The 15037-nt window shown below is 45.5% G+C and overlaps 1 protein-coding gene across 12 annotated transcripts in view; it reads right to left on the reverse strand.

The window, feature by feature from the left end:
- The window catches only part of epb41l3a (erythrocyte membrane protein band 4.1-like 3a), a 65212-nt gene that overhangs the window by 7549 nt on the left and 42626 nt on the right, over positions 1–15037 (reverse strand). For 7 of the 12 annotated variants that reach the window (XM_034289214.1, XM_034289215.1, XM_034289213.1 and 4 more), the window contains 10 exons: positions 14480–14577; positions 14141–14316; positions 12496–12624; positions 10886–11103; positions 8809–8856; positions 8582–8617; positions 5361–5564; positions 2669–2755; positions 1583–2359; positions 330–443 (listed from right to left, as the gene is read on the reverse strand). In XM_034289214.1, coding sequence (XP_034145105.1) covers positions 330–443; positions 1583–2359; positions 2669–2755; positions 5361–5564; positions 8582–8617; positions 8809–8856; positions 10886–11103; positions 12496–12624; positions 14141–14316; positions 14480–14577 — 1887 coding nt within the window. The remainder of the gene's footprint in view (positions 1–329; positions 444–1582; positions 2360–2668; positions 2756–5360; positions 5565–8581; positions 8618–8808; positions 8857–10885; positions 11104–12495; positions 12625–14140; positions 14317–14479; positions 14578–15037) is intronic. The other 5 variants (XM_034289222.1, XM_034289221.1, XM_034289217.1 and 2 more) reach the window with 4 other exon arrangements.

The following is a 15037-nucleotide window of genomic DNA, read 5'->3' on the forward strand; positions in this document are numbered from 1 at the left end:
AACAGACGCGACGGAGACAAACCATGGGTCCTAATTAGGGCCGCCTGGTCCCACAGAGGCGGAGTACAGACGTGGGGACAGGGGAGAGTGTGGGGCGAATGACGGAAATGACTGCCGGACACCACGAGGGCAACAGCAACATTTCCTCCCCAACCAGGACAAACATGGTCATGATCAAACGCTATCCATCCTGAACAGGTCTCTTTGGAAATAGAGCTGACCTCAGAATAACAATACCGGTGGCGTTTGTTTTCTAAGGATGAGCATGCACTAGAACTGCTGTTATCTGATTGGTTGAGCGGCGGATGATCCAGTACATGAACGGCCACCTTAAACAGGGCCTGACCATGCGAGGCCGTCCAACCCCGCATGCTGCTCTGATCTCGGGCCGACTGTAAGAGAGTCGTGAGTTCTGGAGACATCTCCTCAAAGGACGGCTTAGGCTGAGCAGACAAAGAGATGGGGAGAGTCATCACACACACACACACACACACACACATTCACAGAACAGTAGAAGAGACACCAACAGACGGTTAGATAGGCTACTATACATCCAAAGGAGGAATCATAAACAGAGAAGGTCCAGGCAGAAAAGGGACCAGATGATGGGGATTATTCATAAGAGCAATGAGGTGAGAACCTATCGCTAAAAACTCTCATCATAGACCGCTGGTTTGAAACTGAGTTTTCTATCAATCACAATCTACTGTGAATTTAATTCAAAGGTTTTACATGTTCACACATGTATAAGACAACGCAAAACAAAATTAAAAAGGCTTAATCACATTTTGAATCCATATGTGTGTGCTATAATATGCAACACTGAGCAATTCATGATAGGTAGAAACAGCTCCCTGTAAAATGACTGAACTAGAGGTGTTATAAATATAGCTTGCCTACAAAGGTCTGGATCATCACTGGCAATTCAACTTTGCTAGCGGGACCAAATGATGGCTCAGTATTTGGCTTTCATGTCTTCAAAGGGTCACAAAAGAAACAGATGAAACAGACAAGATTCTTGTTTGTCAGAGTCTGCTCTTATGAATAGGGCCCGCATCATCAACCCAGATCAAGCAGCCGTGAGTTTGTAGAGTGCAAAGCGAGGGAATTCAAAGTAAAAGTACTATGACTGAAGCAGTCGCTGGCATTCAAACCATGGTGTCCCGCGCACAACACCATAAGCCAAAGTGGAACGCATTCATTTGTTAAGGCTAGCAGGAGCATGGGGAAACAGCTTAAAATAAAAGCCTGATTTTAAATGTACAAATTTAACTAAAAGGGGTAAACAAATGCCAGTGCCCACAAGGTAGCGCGTTTGGCTCAGGAAAAGCAGTGGACAAATGACACCAAATACCGTGGCCGGGGATTAGTGACCAACGAAAAACAGCAAACCATACAAAGAAGGAACAGACTCCCAAGCTATTCCCTCGAACACTCAACTGAGTCCAAAACGGCGCCAGGTCTGGCCTTGTTGCACTAGATCAGAGGACCAGGCAAACAGGGCCAGGACTGGCTTGAGAAGAAAGTTGTGGGGATGGGGGTGAGGGCATCAGGCGTCTGTCAGGGCATCATATCATCCTACCACTTTAGAGGGTGACGGGGTTCTGGATAGATAGGACACCGGGCCGGGGCTCAGACGCAGGTCCGCCATGGCAGGCTTGGGCATCGTCATGGGAGACTTGGCCATTGGGGACTTTGCCATAGGGGAGCGCGGTGAGAGGGGAGTGGGAGGTGCCACGGGGCTGGTACTCCTGTCACCCAGGAGAAATGTCTCCCTCAACTGCCTCCTGCTGTCAACTGTTGAAGTGTCTCCCCCGTACTGTCCGGAGCGGACCGACACCAGCACCCGGGCCTCGGACGGAGAGGGCGCCTTGACCTCCCTAATGGCAGTCAGGACGGGCGGCGAGCCCTCGGACGGCGAGGGCGTGCTGGCCTCCTTAATGGTGATCATGGGGGGTCCGATCGCCGGCGCATCGTACTCCGCGGACACCGGAATGACCTTCACTGTGGCGGCCGACTGGTCCGCCGCCCTCTTCAGCTCCCTGGCGAACACCGGGGCGGTCGCGTCCCTGCCCTCTTTGGCCCGCGTCGTCATGCTGACAATCTTGCCCGACGTAGTGTCGTAGGACTTCCCCAGGGTGTACGTCTTCTCCCTCATCTCCTCCGTCTTGGAGGAGAGCTCGCCGAGGAGGCTCTCGCGCGGTTTACCAAACTCTTGGTTGCCTAGGTCACCGCTGGCGCCGGCGAGCGCTCCTTCAGCCAAAGTGTGAGTTATGCCCGTTACCTTATAGTCAAAAACGATTCTCTTTTCGGATACCTTAGGAGGGACATGGCTTACAATTACCCACCCGTCAGAGTCCTATATACAAGATACATACAAAGACTGGGGTTAGCCTGTTCCACTGGGCAGAAGGACTTCACATTTCCCAAGAAGAGCAATTCTCAAGACAACAAACTTTGAGCATGAATCCACATAAGTCCCAGACAGCGTGAGCGCAGACAGCAATACACAGTCGCTCGAAATTTTGCGAATGTCAAATTCCCACAATCCCAGATGGATCTTAGTTTGAATGTATAACCTACATGATAACTCACTGGTGTAGCTGGCTCTGATGTAACCAAGTAGCAGAGATGACGTTCAGGGTGAGGGCAACGCCTGGCTACCTACCACAGTAGTGTCAGTCTCCACGTGGCCGTGCCGGGTCTCCTCCTCAGTGCTCCCGCCTGCGGCCATGGCACTCCCGTCTTCTTTGCTCTACATGAATGAAAAAAACACAAAAAACAAGACAAGCCTGTCACGAATCAAACAGAATGAAATGTATCTCTGAGGCGTCTGCGCTTGTGCGGCCAAACCTTCTATTTCTGGCATCATCACTCATTCTGTTTGATAGGAGCGCATGTGATACGAGGCGGTGTGGTGCGGCGTAACAGTGTGTGGCTACGGGAGCCAAGCGTCTCTCCAAACACCGACGCACTGTTGGCTTGATGAAAGAGACAGACGGGGGTCTGGGAGAACTAGTAGAGCATTCTCGGCAGACACCGTCCCCCTTTTTCCAGGAGCTCATGAATAAAGAAAGGAAACACGGTGGGAATAACTGGGTGAAGAGGGAACCGGTTCCTTGTCACTTTGCACATATCCCCAAAAGTATTGGCAGGAATATACTGTCATCTACATAAAAAAAAAAACATCATCATTGCCGCTCTCCTGACTGTTTACAAACACGAATATATTAACACACACACACACACACACACACACGCACCCACTCTCTTTTGAAGTTTCTGCAAGCGTTTCCATAGCTGTGGGGGGGATTATCTTACCCCTGCAAAATGCACAGCCGAGCAGGATGTTTGCTTCCTTGAGACTCTCCCTCCCGCGTCCATTTGGCAAGGTTACAGCACAGGGATTTATTACTCATTCACAGCCCAGACTGTTAAAAATCCATCAAGCTCCACACTGACGTTACATTGTAAATAATCCACCACTCCTTTCAACATCCTCTCCTTTTATACACTATAACAGTTGAATATTGTAAACTTTGGGGTTCTTCGTACAGCCCCAGCAGAATCACTACCTGTTACAGGGGGTTAACGTGTGAACAGGTTGATCAGTTGAAACTGGAGAAGGAGAGGCAGGTAGTGTGGCAGGGATTATGTGGTAACGAGTGTCCCTGCGCCTGCAGTAGTGGGGCATTAACTAGCCACTTCCAGCAACATGCATTATTCAGCAGCTTTTCAAAGAGATGCGGTGGTTGGACCAGTCTCCTGATTCACCACAGGCGGTAGGCTTCTCGGTCATCTCCCAAACACCCTCATTTACACTGCACAATACATATCTCACCCTCTAACCACCTGAGATCACACTGCACAAGACATATCTCACCCTCTAACCACCTGAGATCACACTGCACAAGACATATCTCACCCTCTAACCACCTGAGATCACACTGCACAAGACATATCTCGTCCCCTAACCCCCGGAGATCACACTGCACAAGACATATCTCACCCTCTAACCACCTGAGATCACACTGCACAAGACATATCTCACCCTCTAACCACCTGAGATCACACTGCACAATACATATCTCACCCTCTAACCACCTGAGATCACACTGCACAATACATATCTCACCCTCTAACCACCTGAGATCACACTGCACAAGACATATCTCACCCTCTAACCACCTGAGATCACACTGCACAAGACATATCTCACCCTCTAACCACCTGAGATCACACTGCACAAGACATATCTCACCCTCTAACCACCTGAGATCACACTGCACAAGACATATCTCGTCCCCTAACCCCCTGAGATCACACTGCACAATACATATCTCACCCTCTAACCACCTGAGATCACACTGCACAAGACATATCTCGTCCCCTAACCCCCTGAGATCACACTGCACAAGACATTTCTCACCCTCTAACCACTTGAGTTCACACTGCACAAGACATATCTCACCCTCTAACCACTTGAGAACACACTGCACAAGACATCTCGTCCCCTAACCACCTGAGATCACACTGCACAAGACATATCTCACCCTCTAACCACTTGAGATCACACTGCACAAGACATATCTTGTCCTCTAACCACCTGAGATCACACTGCACAAGACATATCTCGCCCTCTAACCACTTGAGAACACACTGCACAAGACATATCTCGCCCTCTAACCACTTGAGAACACACTGCACAAGACATATCTCGTCCTCTAACCACCCAAGAACCTCGCTGATCCTCTCACCCTGATCCAAAACTGTTTCAGAAACTCTCCTCTGGTCAGCGGACTGGAAGTGGGCAGTCAGGGTCAATCATCCTGCTACCAGAACAGTTCCTTTGCCTTGTAATTGTAAACTAACCAGCTGCACTAAACTACGCTCACGCTTTTCAATCTCCCTGCATCTGAACACTGGAAACAAAAAATGCAAATGTATGTGCTGCAAATACTTTTATATTATATATTACTGCACTGATCACATTATCTTCTATTATATGCTTACCATTCATATATTCACCATCACATCAAGTAAAATTGTAAGTAGGTTTAAAAGTACTTTGCGAAAAGACGATTCTGTACATCTAGTGTTTCTAACCTCATTCCGCTTATCAAGAAGCTAATGAGCAGCACATTAGTAGAATCATAAGTTAGAGCTGGCACGGAACAAAAGCCTGCACACGAGCCACCTTTGATTATGTGCAACCCGATATTTGATGTTGCATGTTTTCCCTGTGGTTCTACTGAATGTTCTACTGACACTCTCGGCACATCTACACAGAGCTGTGGTTTTGAGGAAACACTCCAGACTCCATGCCCTGTTCTCTCTCGTACAACAAAAACTCCAGCTACCTCTAAACATGGATCCTCGTCAAGCTCCAGGGGTTCAATCATGGGAGCCTCGTCGTGGCGCGGCGAGCGTAGGGGGGACGAAGACAACCTCTTCTCCCACTCGGTGAGGCCAGCCTTGTCGACCCCCGTCTCCATGAAGGATCTCTTAAGCTCGCTGATGTTGGTTGCATGTTTCAGCAGCTCCTCTGGAGTTTCCACTGTGTCCTGTGATAGTAATGAAGAAAGACGTCACTGTTAATTCTGCTAATAAATGTACTGTGTACATTTTGTTTTAAGCGTTTACGGACGCAATGTTACTATAGGTAGTGATGAGTCATGTCAAAACTGTGTAATACAGGAAATTCATTGGGAAGATATCAATACATTTTGGGCTGCAACAACTAATCTACAACACCAATAATGTCAATAATGAAAACAGTTGGCAACACATTTTGTTATCAATTAGAATCTACGTGGGACACAGCTAAAAATTGAAGTAGAGATAAAAAAAGATTTGGAGGCTGTGTCTACACCAGTGGACAGACGTGTACAACTCAGTCCTTCTGCCCTTCACGTTAGAGACTTTAAAAGAGACTGGTTTTGCGGAAAAACGTGCACAGAGACCGCTTCTCAAGGGAACATGACAGTGATGCATGCACACCTAGGAGAACACATTGGAGACATGACAACAGATGTTGAAGAGGGCTCAGCGCAATACGTTCATCTGACATGTCCATTTTAGTTTGGCTTCATGTTCATAGTCAAGTAGGGCCTTAAATCTTAAATAACTACTGTCGATGGACAAAATGAGCGTCAGAGGTAGCAAATTCTATATTCCTCTGCAATTGAAACTTTGAGGAAAATGCATGTTAATTGATTCATTTTAATAGTGACGTTGTCTGTGTATTTCAGTTAAAACTGCGTACTATAAGATTCTCAGTGATGTTTTACCATTCACTATTTCTTTAGGTCTTAAACAGACTGTGGAATTATGCATACATTCTGAAATAAATAAATCAGCAATTTCGAAGTTGTTTTTAAATAATGTATGATTTTATATCTACACTGCTCAAAATAATTAAGGGAACACTCAAATCACACATCGGGTCTTGATGAACAAAATATACTAAATCTTTACTGTACATTGTGTAATTCGTTGAAAACAAAATAACATAACAACGGTCAATGGAAACCAAAATCACCAAACGAGGGCTGGATTCATACTCACATTGGAAATCAAAGTAAATAATTTAAATCACAGGCTGTTCCAACTTCCATGAATTTCATCACGGCAACTCTTAATGTGACTCAGTGGTGAGTATAGCCCCCACGTGTCCTGAAGGATCTCCTCCCAGACCTGGATCAGGGCTTCAGTGAGCTCCTGGACAGTCTGTGGCGCTACTTGGTGGTGTCGAATGCACCAATATATTACATCCCAGAAGTTCTCAATTGGATTCAGGTCTGGGCAATATGAGGGCCAGTCAATGGCATCAATGCCTTCGTCACCCAGGAACAGCCTACATACTCTCGTCACATGAGGCTGGGCATTGCCCTACACCAGGAGGAACCCAGGGCCCACTGCACCAGCGTAAGGTCTGACGATGGATCTGAGGATTTCATCCTGGTCCCTAACAGCAGTCAGGGTACCGTTGGCTAGCACGTGGAGGTCTGTGGGACCCTCCAAGGATATGCCTCCCCAGACCATCACTGACCCACCGCCAAACCGGTCATGGTGGGTGATGTTGCAGGCAGCATAACGTTCACCATGGCGTCTCCAGACTCTTTTGCATCTGTCAAATGTGCGGACCTGCTCTCATCTGTGAAGAGAACGTCCCTGTCCAGATCTCCTTGTGTAATGGCCTGTCTCCTGGTATCTCCTCCATGCTCTTGAGACTGTACTGGGAGACACAACAAACCTTCTTGCGACAGCACATATGGATGTGCCGTCCTGGAGGAGCTGGACATCCTGTGCAACCTGAATGGGCTGCAGGTACTGCCTCATGCTACCAGTGACAAGGACAAATGCAAAACTAGAGAAGAATCAGTCAGGGAGGATAAGGAGAGAGCAATTTTCTATGGCCACCACCTGCAAAACCATTCCCTTTTTCAGAGTTGTCTCGCTGTTGCCTCTCCAGTGCACCAGTTGTCACTTTCATTTGAACCAAAACAGGTAAAACTGATTTCCTAACTGGACAGACTGATATCCCTGAAGTTGAACTGACTTGGTGTAATACTGTGATGATTACGTGTTCCCTTAATTTTTTTTAAGCAGTGTATATGAAATTCATCAAAGCAGTAGTCGTCAAATTAATCGATGATCAGAATCATTGCTGGTTGCAGCCTTAAACACCTTTTGAAAAGAAATGACGCGTTGAATGAGTTTTTCAATGCAAATGCAGAAGAAAATCAACCGCATATTGTGAGACTCCTCCGTTTGCAAATTACACTTCCCAATCTTTGTGTGTGCAGCTTGGCCGCTGCTATTCAAGTAGCGTGGCTAAGTGTCGCCTTGGCGACAGAATGACGAATGTTACGTCCATTCATTTGATGTACACTATGTTTGTATTGTGCTCCTATCAAAGGTTCAGTGTAATGAGCTGAATATAATGTTATAATCTATCCAAAACAGGCAGAACATGCATTCAGGGCTACTAATGAATACATTAAGCATATTTTGCCGCAGATCCTTACTTCCACTTGAGTAAAATGTTTTGAATGTTAGGATTCGCCTCTTTCTAGGTATGCTCTGGAGCCTAATGTCATCTTATTGATTCTGTTCATGATTATTTCTTCTCCCAGTCTGGCATATCCTCTGTAACAGCAAATCAAAACCAAATAAATCACTAATATGATACCAAAGTATGTTAGTGAATCAATTAGTAGTCGACTAAATCTGTTATTAAAACCACCTATTATTCATCTACACAACTCATGCTGCTGGTGTTAAAATCCACTGTTATGGTTCAGGTCCTCGAGCAAAATGTCCTCACCATGCACAAGCCCACTGCTGCATCCAGTACCAACCTCTAACATCAGCGCACAATGTCTGACAAACAGACTCTCCCCCTTAATTCGCCTTATAAAACTGTTCTGGAGAGAAAATGACGTTTAGATCACTGAACATGAATCCTATGAGGGCAGGTGTGGAATGTGGAGCCCACAGTGATGTTGTAAACCAGGTTGACAGGGATGGAACGGTCGTTTGACCAGCTGTGGATGAAATGACACTTTACTCAGTATACCTGTGTCTTTAAGTCAGTCTCGTCCTCCTGGTCCGACTGGAGACATTGGGAAGCACCAGGAAGGAATTTACAGTTAAAACGCAGATTCTGTGCATTGTTCTGGACATATGTAAATATGGCTCATTAGAACTGTCAAAAACCAATGCATTGAGTTGATCATCAGACAATCACGTGTTGAAACAGAAACATGAAACAACATCGATGAGGGGACTAGACACGTTACAAACCTCAGTGGCTGTCAGTTCACCGTCGACCGCTGTATCTGTCAGTTCGGTCTGACACAACAACAGGACATCCCATGGAAAAACATCAGAGGAAAGACCAACAAGGCTGTTAGCATGGAGTATAGAGTAACTCATCATGACCTAAACAGCCAAAGTGGTTAAAACTGTTATTGAGTCTTCATTTTTATGGAAAGAAAAGGTGTATATACACTCACCTAAAGGATTATTAGGAACACCATACTAATACTGTGTTTGACCCCCTTTCGCCTTCAGAACTGCCTTAATTCTACGTAGCATTGATTCAACAAGGTGCTGAAAGCATTCTTTACAAATGTTGGCCCATATTGATAGGATAGCATCTTGCAGTTGATGGAGATTTGTGGGATGCACATCCAGGGCACGAAGCTCCCTTTCCACCACATCCCAAAGATGCTCTATTGGGTTGAGATCTGGTGACTGTGGGGGCCATTTCAGTACAGTGAACTCATTGTCATGTTCAAGAAACCAATTTGAAATGATTCGAGCTTTGTGACCTGGTGCATTATCCTGCTGGAAGTAGCCATCAGAGGATGGGTACTTGGTGGTCATAAAGGGATGGACATGGTCAGAAACAATGCTCAGGTAGGCCGTGGCATTTAAACGATGCTCAATTGGCACTAAGGGGCCTAAAGTGTGTCAAGAAAACATCCCCCACACCATTACACCACCACCAGCAGCCTGCACAGTGGTAACAAGGCATGATGGATCCATGCTCTCATTCTGTTTACGCCAAATTCTGACTCTACCATCTGAATGTCTCAACAGAAATCGAGACTCATCAGACCAGGCAACATTCTTCCAGTCTTCAACTGTCCAATTTTGGTGAGCTTGTGCAAATTTTAGCCTTTTTTCCTATTTGTAGTGGAGATGAGTGGTACCCGGTGGGGTCTTCTGCTGTTGTAGCCCATCCGCCTCAAGGTTGTGCGTGTTGTGGCTTCACAAATGCTTTGCTGCATACCTCGGTTGTAACAAGTGGTTATTTCAGTCAAAGTTGCTCTTCTATCCGCTTGAATCAGTCGGCCCATTCTCCTCTGACCTCTAGCATCAACAAGACATTTTCGCCCACAGGACTGCAGCATACTGGATGTTTTTCCCTTTTCACACCATTCTTTGTAAACCCTAGAAATGGTTGTGCGTGAAAATCCCAGTAACTGAGCAGATTGTGAAATGCTCAGACCAGCCTGTCTGGCACCAACAACCATGCCACACTCAAAATTGCTTAAATCACCTTTCTTACCCATTCTGACATTCAGTTTGGAGTTCAGGAGATTGTCTTGACCAGGACCACACCCCTAAATGCATTGAAGCAACTGCCATGTGATTGGTTGATTTGATAATTGCATTAATGAGAAATTGAACAGGTGTTCCTAATAATCCTTTAGGTGAGTGTATATATAAATATTAATTACAACAACCAGTATGTCATCATATGTCCATATATTACAGAGGACCCCCGTAGCTTGAGGCTGCAGCCCTGTAGTAGCATTCATCTCAAATTCAATTACAGTAAGCAGTTGGCCTTTTCACAATAAGGGTTTAGATTTAACTTAGAACTCTTTCCACTCATTAACATTCTGCCAAGCTCCTTGTCATCCATTTGCACGACGAATAAATAGCACATCTAAAAAAAAGCATTTTCAATTTCTACATTTGAATGAGTCTGGCCCTGCCTTTCTCAGAAAGAAGCTGCCCCTCAGCAGGAGTAGAGGGTTGAGGTTCAGCACAGTGCAGCTCTACATTAGTGAGTTATCAGTGCCCTGCCTACCTTACAGAGAGTGTGACGGAGCGTGACAGCGCAGGACGGCATCCCCAGGCAATGCGATTTGTGCTGCTTCGCTACCTCTGAGAAATAAAGAACATCTGGCCCTAGTCTGTCTCAGCTCCTCTGGCTGGTTCTAGCCGGGCTAAACTGAGTTCCAGCAACTCACAGCTTCGGTTTTCAGTGAAATCTGGTCACGCTGAACGTATGTCTGAATGTATTACAGACAAAACTGGTGCGAGGGCAGAGGATCGATGACGAATTGGGTGTGGAGAACTGTACCTTCGTGTCGTGTCGTATCGGAGAGGTCGGACTCGGCTGAGAGACCTCGGTGACTCTCGTGGTGTCGTCTTCGTCCTCCGCCTCCACCTGGACTTGCACCTTCACATCCACCTCCTCCTCTGCCTTCCTCTCCTCCACCTTTTTCTCTGGCGTCACCGTGGTGATGAGGTCACTCATGGCAATGCCTTTCGCCCTTCCATACAGGTCCGAGCCCATCTCTGAAGCATGCACATAGTTGCACATGCACGCACACGCACGCACACACGCACGCAGATACCCACACACACATATATACACACACACGCACATGTCGTTTTCCATTAAGGAGTTGTCCTATCGCCTCCAACTGAGATAATATTGCAGGTGCAAGGATGGTTTTAATAAGCCGTTTTGTACAAGCATACTCATCCAAAACAGATTGGAAGGATATCATCTAAAAGCATGCATCAATTTCCATTTCCATTGATAATAACATTATCAACGTTGCAGCCTTTCAAGTTCAGATAATTGCCTTGAACAGTAAATAAAGCAATATTCTGAAATCACACGATATTTTGAAATGATCGTGTGGTCTGAAATGAGCAGTTTATATAGCTTCTCAAAGCATCTTACAAGCAGTGCTATACTAAAAGTTACCATCAATACCAACAATGAGAAACCATGTGTCATTAGGTGTCACGAAGCTTGGCAACCTATTTTTTTTATGTTAGGTTGACAATTATTTGTTTTCAGTTCACATCACAGCAGATGCTGAAATCCACAGCCCCTGATAACCTGCATATGGGCAGAAGTAAAAAATTCACATCAAATGATGAAATCCCTCTAAAATCCACAATCCCTGATAACATGTCATTTTTCAGCAGACCTGAACAACATTCTCTTGCTGCAGCTTCAAAATTAATCTAATTGAAGGAAAAATCAAACACTTCAAATTGATGTCAAAGGCTACCTTCACACACTCTAATGGCAAAACTAAACCTCCTGCATCAGTGTCTGAACAAAAGCCAAATGAAAAGTCGGCTGATGCTATGGTACAGAATGAGCTGATTAAATCAAACAAAAAGATATTCCGTCATTGCCTTAATGAGAGCATGCAGTGCATCCCTGCCAAACCCCAAGAAGGTACGACACTGCCATTCAGAATAGAAAAATACATCTCCTAACCAACATGAACTCGTTTCATCTCCTTACGTCAGTGTTGGCACAAAAAGCACTCGGGCTGGGAGAAAAGTATAATTGATTGTCGAGTCTCTTTATAAAACTGGGCCACATTAGCCATTAGTGGCCAAGCTAACATGACTTTTTTTTTTCTTCACTCAATATTTTAAAACAAACAGCTAGGACTGAACAGCTGCGAAGCGAGGGCCATGGTGCGGTCACATGCTTGGCGGGGAGCCCCCCCCCCCATATCAGCATGAGAGCATGCAGCACAAGCCTGATTAAAACGGAGGGAGGCGTCGCTAACCAGGGCCCAAAACACCAAACATGTCTGATGTCGGATAGAGGAGGAGGAAACAAGCAGAGATGGAGTCATTAACTAGCAGGCATAGCTAGCTCAGGGCAACATCTACTGTTAGCACGTACTAGGAGATACAGTGTATAATATCTACCTGTTGGTTTTGTGCCGTTTAAACTAGCAGGAGGTTTTATTTTCGGGGATACAGACTCTGTTTTTTGGGGTGTACTCCTTTTGGGTGAACCTCTATTGGGTGAACTCCTTTTGGGTGTACTCTCTGGAGCTGAGGAAGATTGAATAATGCAGGGAGAGTCAACGTTAACATGACACATAATTCTCCTTTAAAGCTGACCAATAAGAAGTCAGCTGAGCACGGGGAGAGGACACTGCCGGTTTATCTTAGAATTATTCTGTAACTATTGATTGGGGATTTAAATATGTTCAGTCCTAAATTGGGCTTGGTTCTCAGTGTTCCTGAAAGCCTCCTTATTTCTCCCAATAATGACAGAAACATCAGTGTTGTCTTTTCAGTTCAATGATAATGATGGAGTCTGAATTTAATATGGACCCCTAAGTATCTCATTTTCAACTGGCATCACTGCCAACTGGCCGAATCTCTCTTCCATGTCAGTTAGCTAGAAAAATTCAGCCAAAAGAGCTCTTTACCCCTAAATGAGACATCAGCTGGAGACTCCAGACACAACAATATTTGCATTAAAACTGACTGATAGGACAATGACAGCCCACCCCTGCAAGGACAGCTGGCTCTCTGGAGGGGAGGCACATAAAATAACAAATTATTATATCCATCAGCGAACAAGGGAGAACAAAGCAAAACAAAAACAGAGATTGTGCCATTGGGTGACGATGATAAACCAAACACTGCAGGCCGGCTGTCTTTCCCTATGGCAAGAGCCTGTCCCCTCAGAAGGGATAAAAATGCACTCCCTTTTTGGCTCACTCTTTCGTGCACAGCCGCCGTCACTATGAGCAATTCACTATAACAGCAGCTTCCTCTGTGAACTAGCTGGGAGAATAAAGGCCTTCACCCGCGGTCTGGGACCGACTGATACAGACTTGGGAGAGAGCAAACAGGACTGTTTGAGCTGGGAAGATGAGAAGGTGATGTGAGTGCAGAGGATAAAACAACAGCCAGAAACTATAATGAGACTGGGTGGCATCCAGAGCCTCCAGCAACTTCACAGCACCGCTGCTCAGGGAGGTTAAGAACTTAAGCTTTCATGTCGACCGGGAAATGCTGAAGCTGTCAAGCAAACGACCACCTTTAAAGACGAGCAGCGACCGAAATGGCTTGATGGAGAATATTAAGTAGCACACGTTGCATCGTTTTAGGAATGTTCAAGAGGACAGTGTGCATTATTCCCATCGGCAGAACTTGTAAGCCACTGACAGGTCGGAGAGGACCTGAGTGAATGTTAATGGCAGTGAAGACCAAAACAAGTGTGATTGATTGACAGATGTCACAGGGAGCGGCGTGGTATTACCAGTAGGGCAGGGTGCACTGATTGATTGCAGCCTGAGATGAATGGTAAACAGCAGTGGCACTTGACACACTAAAAGCTACTGAACTCAAAAGCCTAGAGACTTCTGTAAAACTCAGAGGACATGGAGACAGAGCAATTTTTCTTAATTGTCCTGTAGCTAGCATTTCGGTGGCGAACTGTATGCTTTCAGGCAAACTTCCTCCAAGATAAACTCTAAGAGAAGAATTGAGACAAATTACTTCATTTTTAAATACATTTTCTCACCACTTCAAACAGAACTTGTAAACTACGAACCTCCGTCCAGGCTGCGTGACATGATGTAGCGCTTACTGGTGGAGCGCTCGAAGCGGGGCGCCGGGCGCACAATCTGGGCGCTGGCTCGTCGTGTCTGGGCCTGGGTTCTACCGCTGTAGCGGAACTTAGAACCCAGATTCAGGAACTTCTTGGGAGGAGTTTCTGGAGACACCAACCTGGAGGTCAGGGAGGAACGGTGAGTCAGGAAAACAGAAGGAGGAGGCATGAATCTACCTATTGGTCAAAAAGGAGTTCAAAGAAAGGTATGAATCCATCAAGAGGTCAAGAAGGTAAAGGGAGGGTCACAGAAGAAATGAGTGGTGGTGATCCAGGTCTCACCTGAAGAAGGTGTGGTGCTCCACGCAAACCTTCCACAGTCTCTTGGCAGCTCTATGGTTGGGAAGCTTAAACCCGATTGTGCTTTCAAACTGTTCAAACTGACATTAGAACATACAAAACACATGTGGCAAACTATGAGGGGCTTTTCTGTTACACCAGTCTATATGATTTGCATACCGTCTAAAGTATGTACACAGTGCTCCCTGAATGTTGGTATTCAGATCCCTTCATTTTATCCTACAGACTTATTTTATATTAGATTACTTTTTTCATCCACACTCTACATACAATAATCCATAGGGACAAAGCGAAAACAAGTTTTTAGAAATCTGTGCCAATTTATTGAAAATAAAATACTGAAATATCTCATGTATATATGTATTCAAACCCTATTCCATGACACTCCATATTGAGCTGATAGGCGTCCTGTGTCCTTTAATCATCCTTGCGATCTCTAGAATCCACCTGTGGTAAATTCAACTGCGTGTACATCAATTGGTTGTACAATCATACATTGATTTAGAAAGGCGCACACTTTACAGTGCGTGTCAGAACAAA

Source organism: Esox lucius, chromosome 21, assembly GCF_011004845.1.
Source record: "Esox lucius isolate fEsoLuc1 chromosome 21, fEsoLuc1.pri, whole genome shotgun sequence".
Classification (NCBI taxonomy): domain Eukaryota; kingdom Metazoa; phylum Chordata; class Actinopteri; order Esociformes; family Esocidae; genus Esox; species Esox lucius.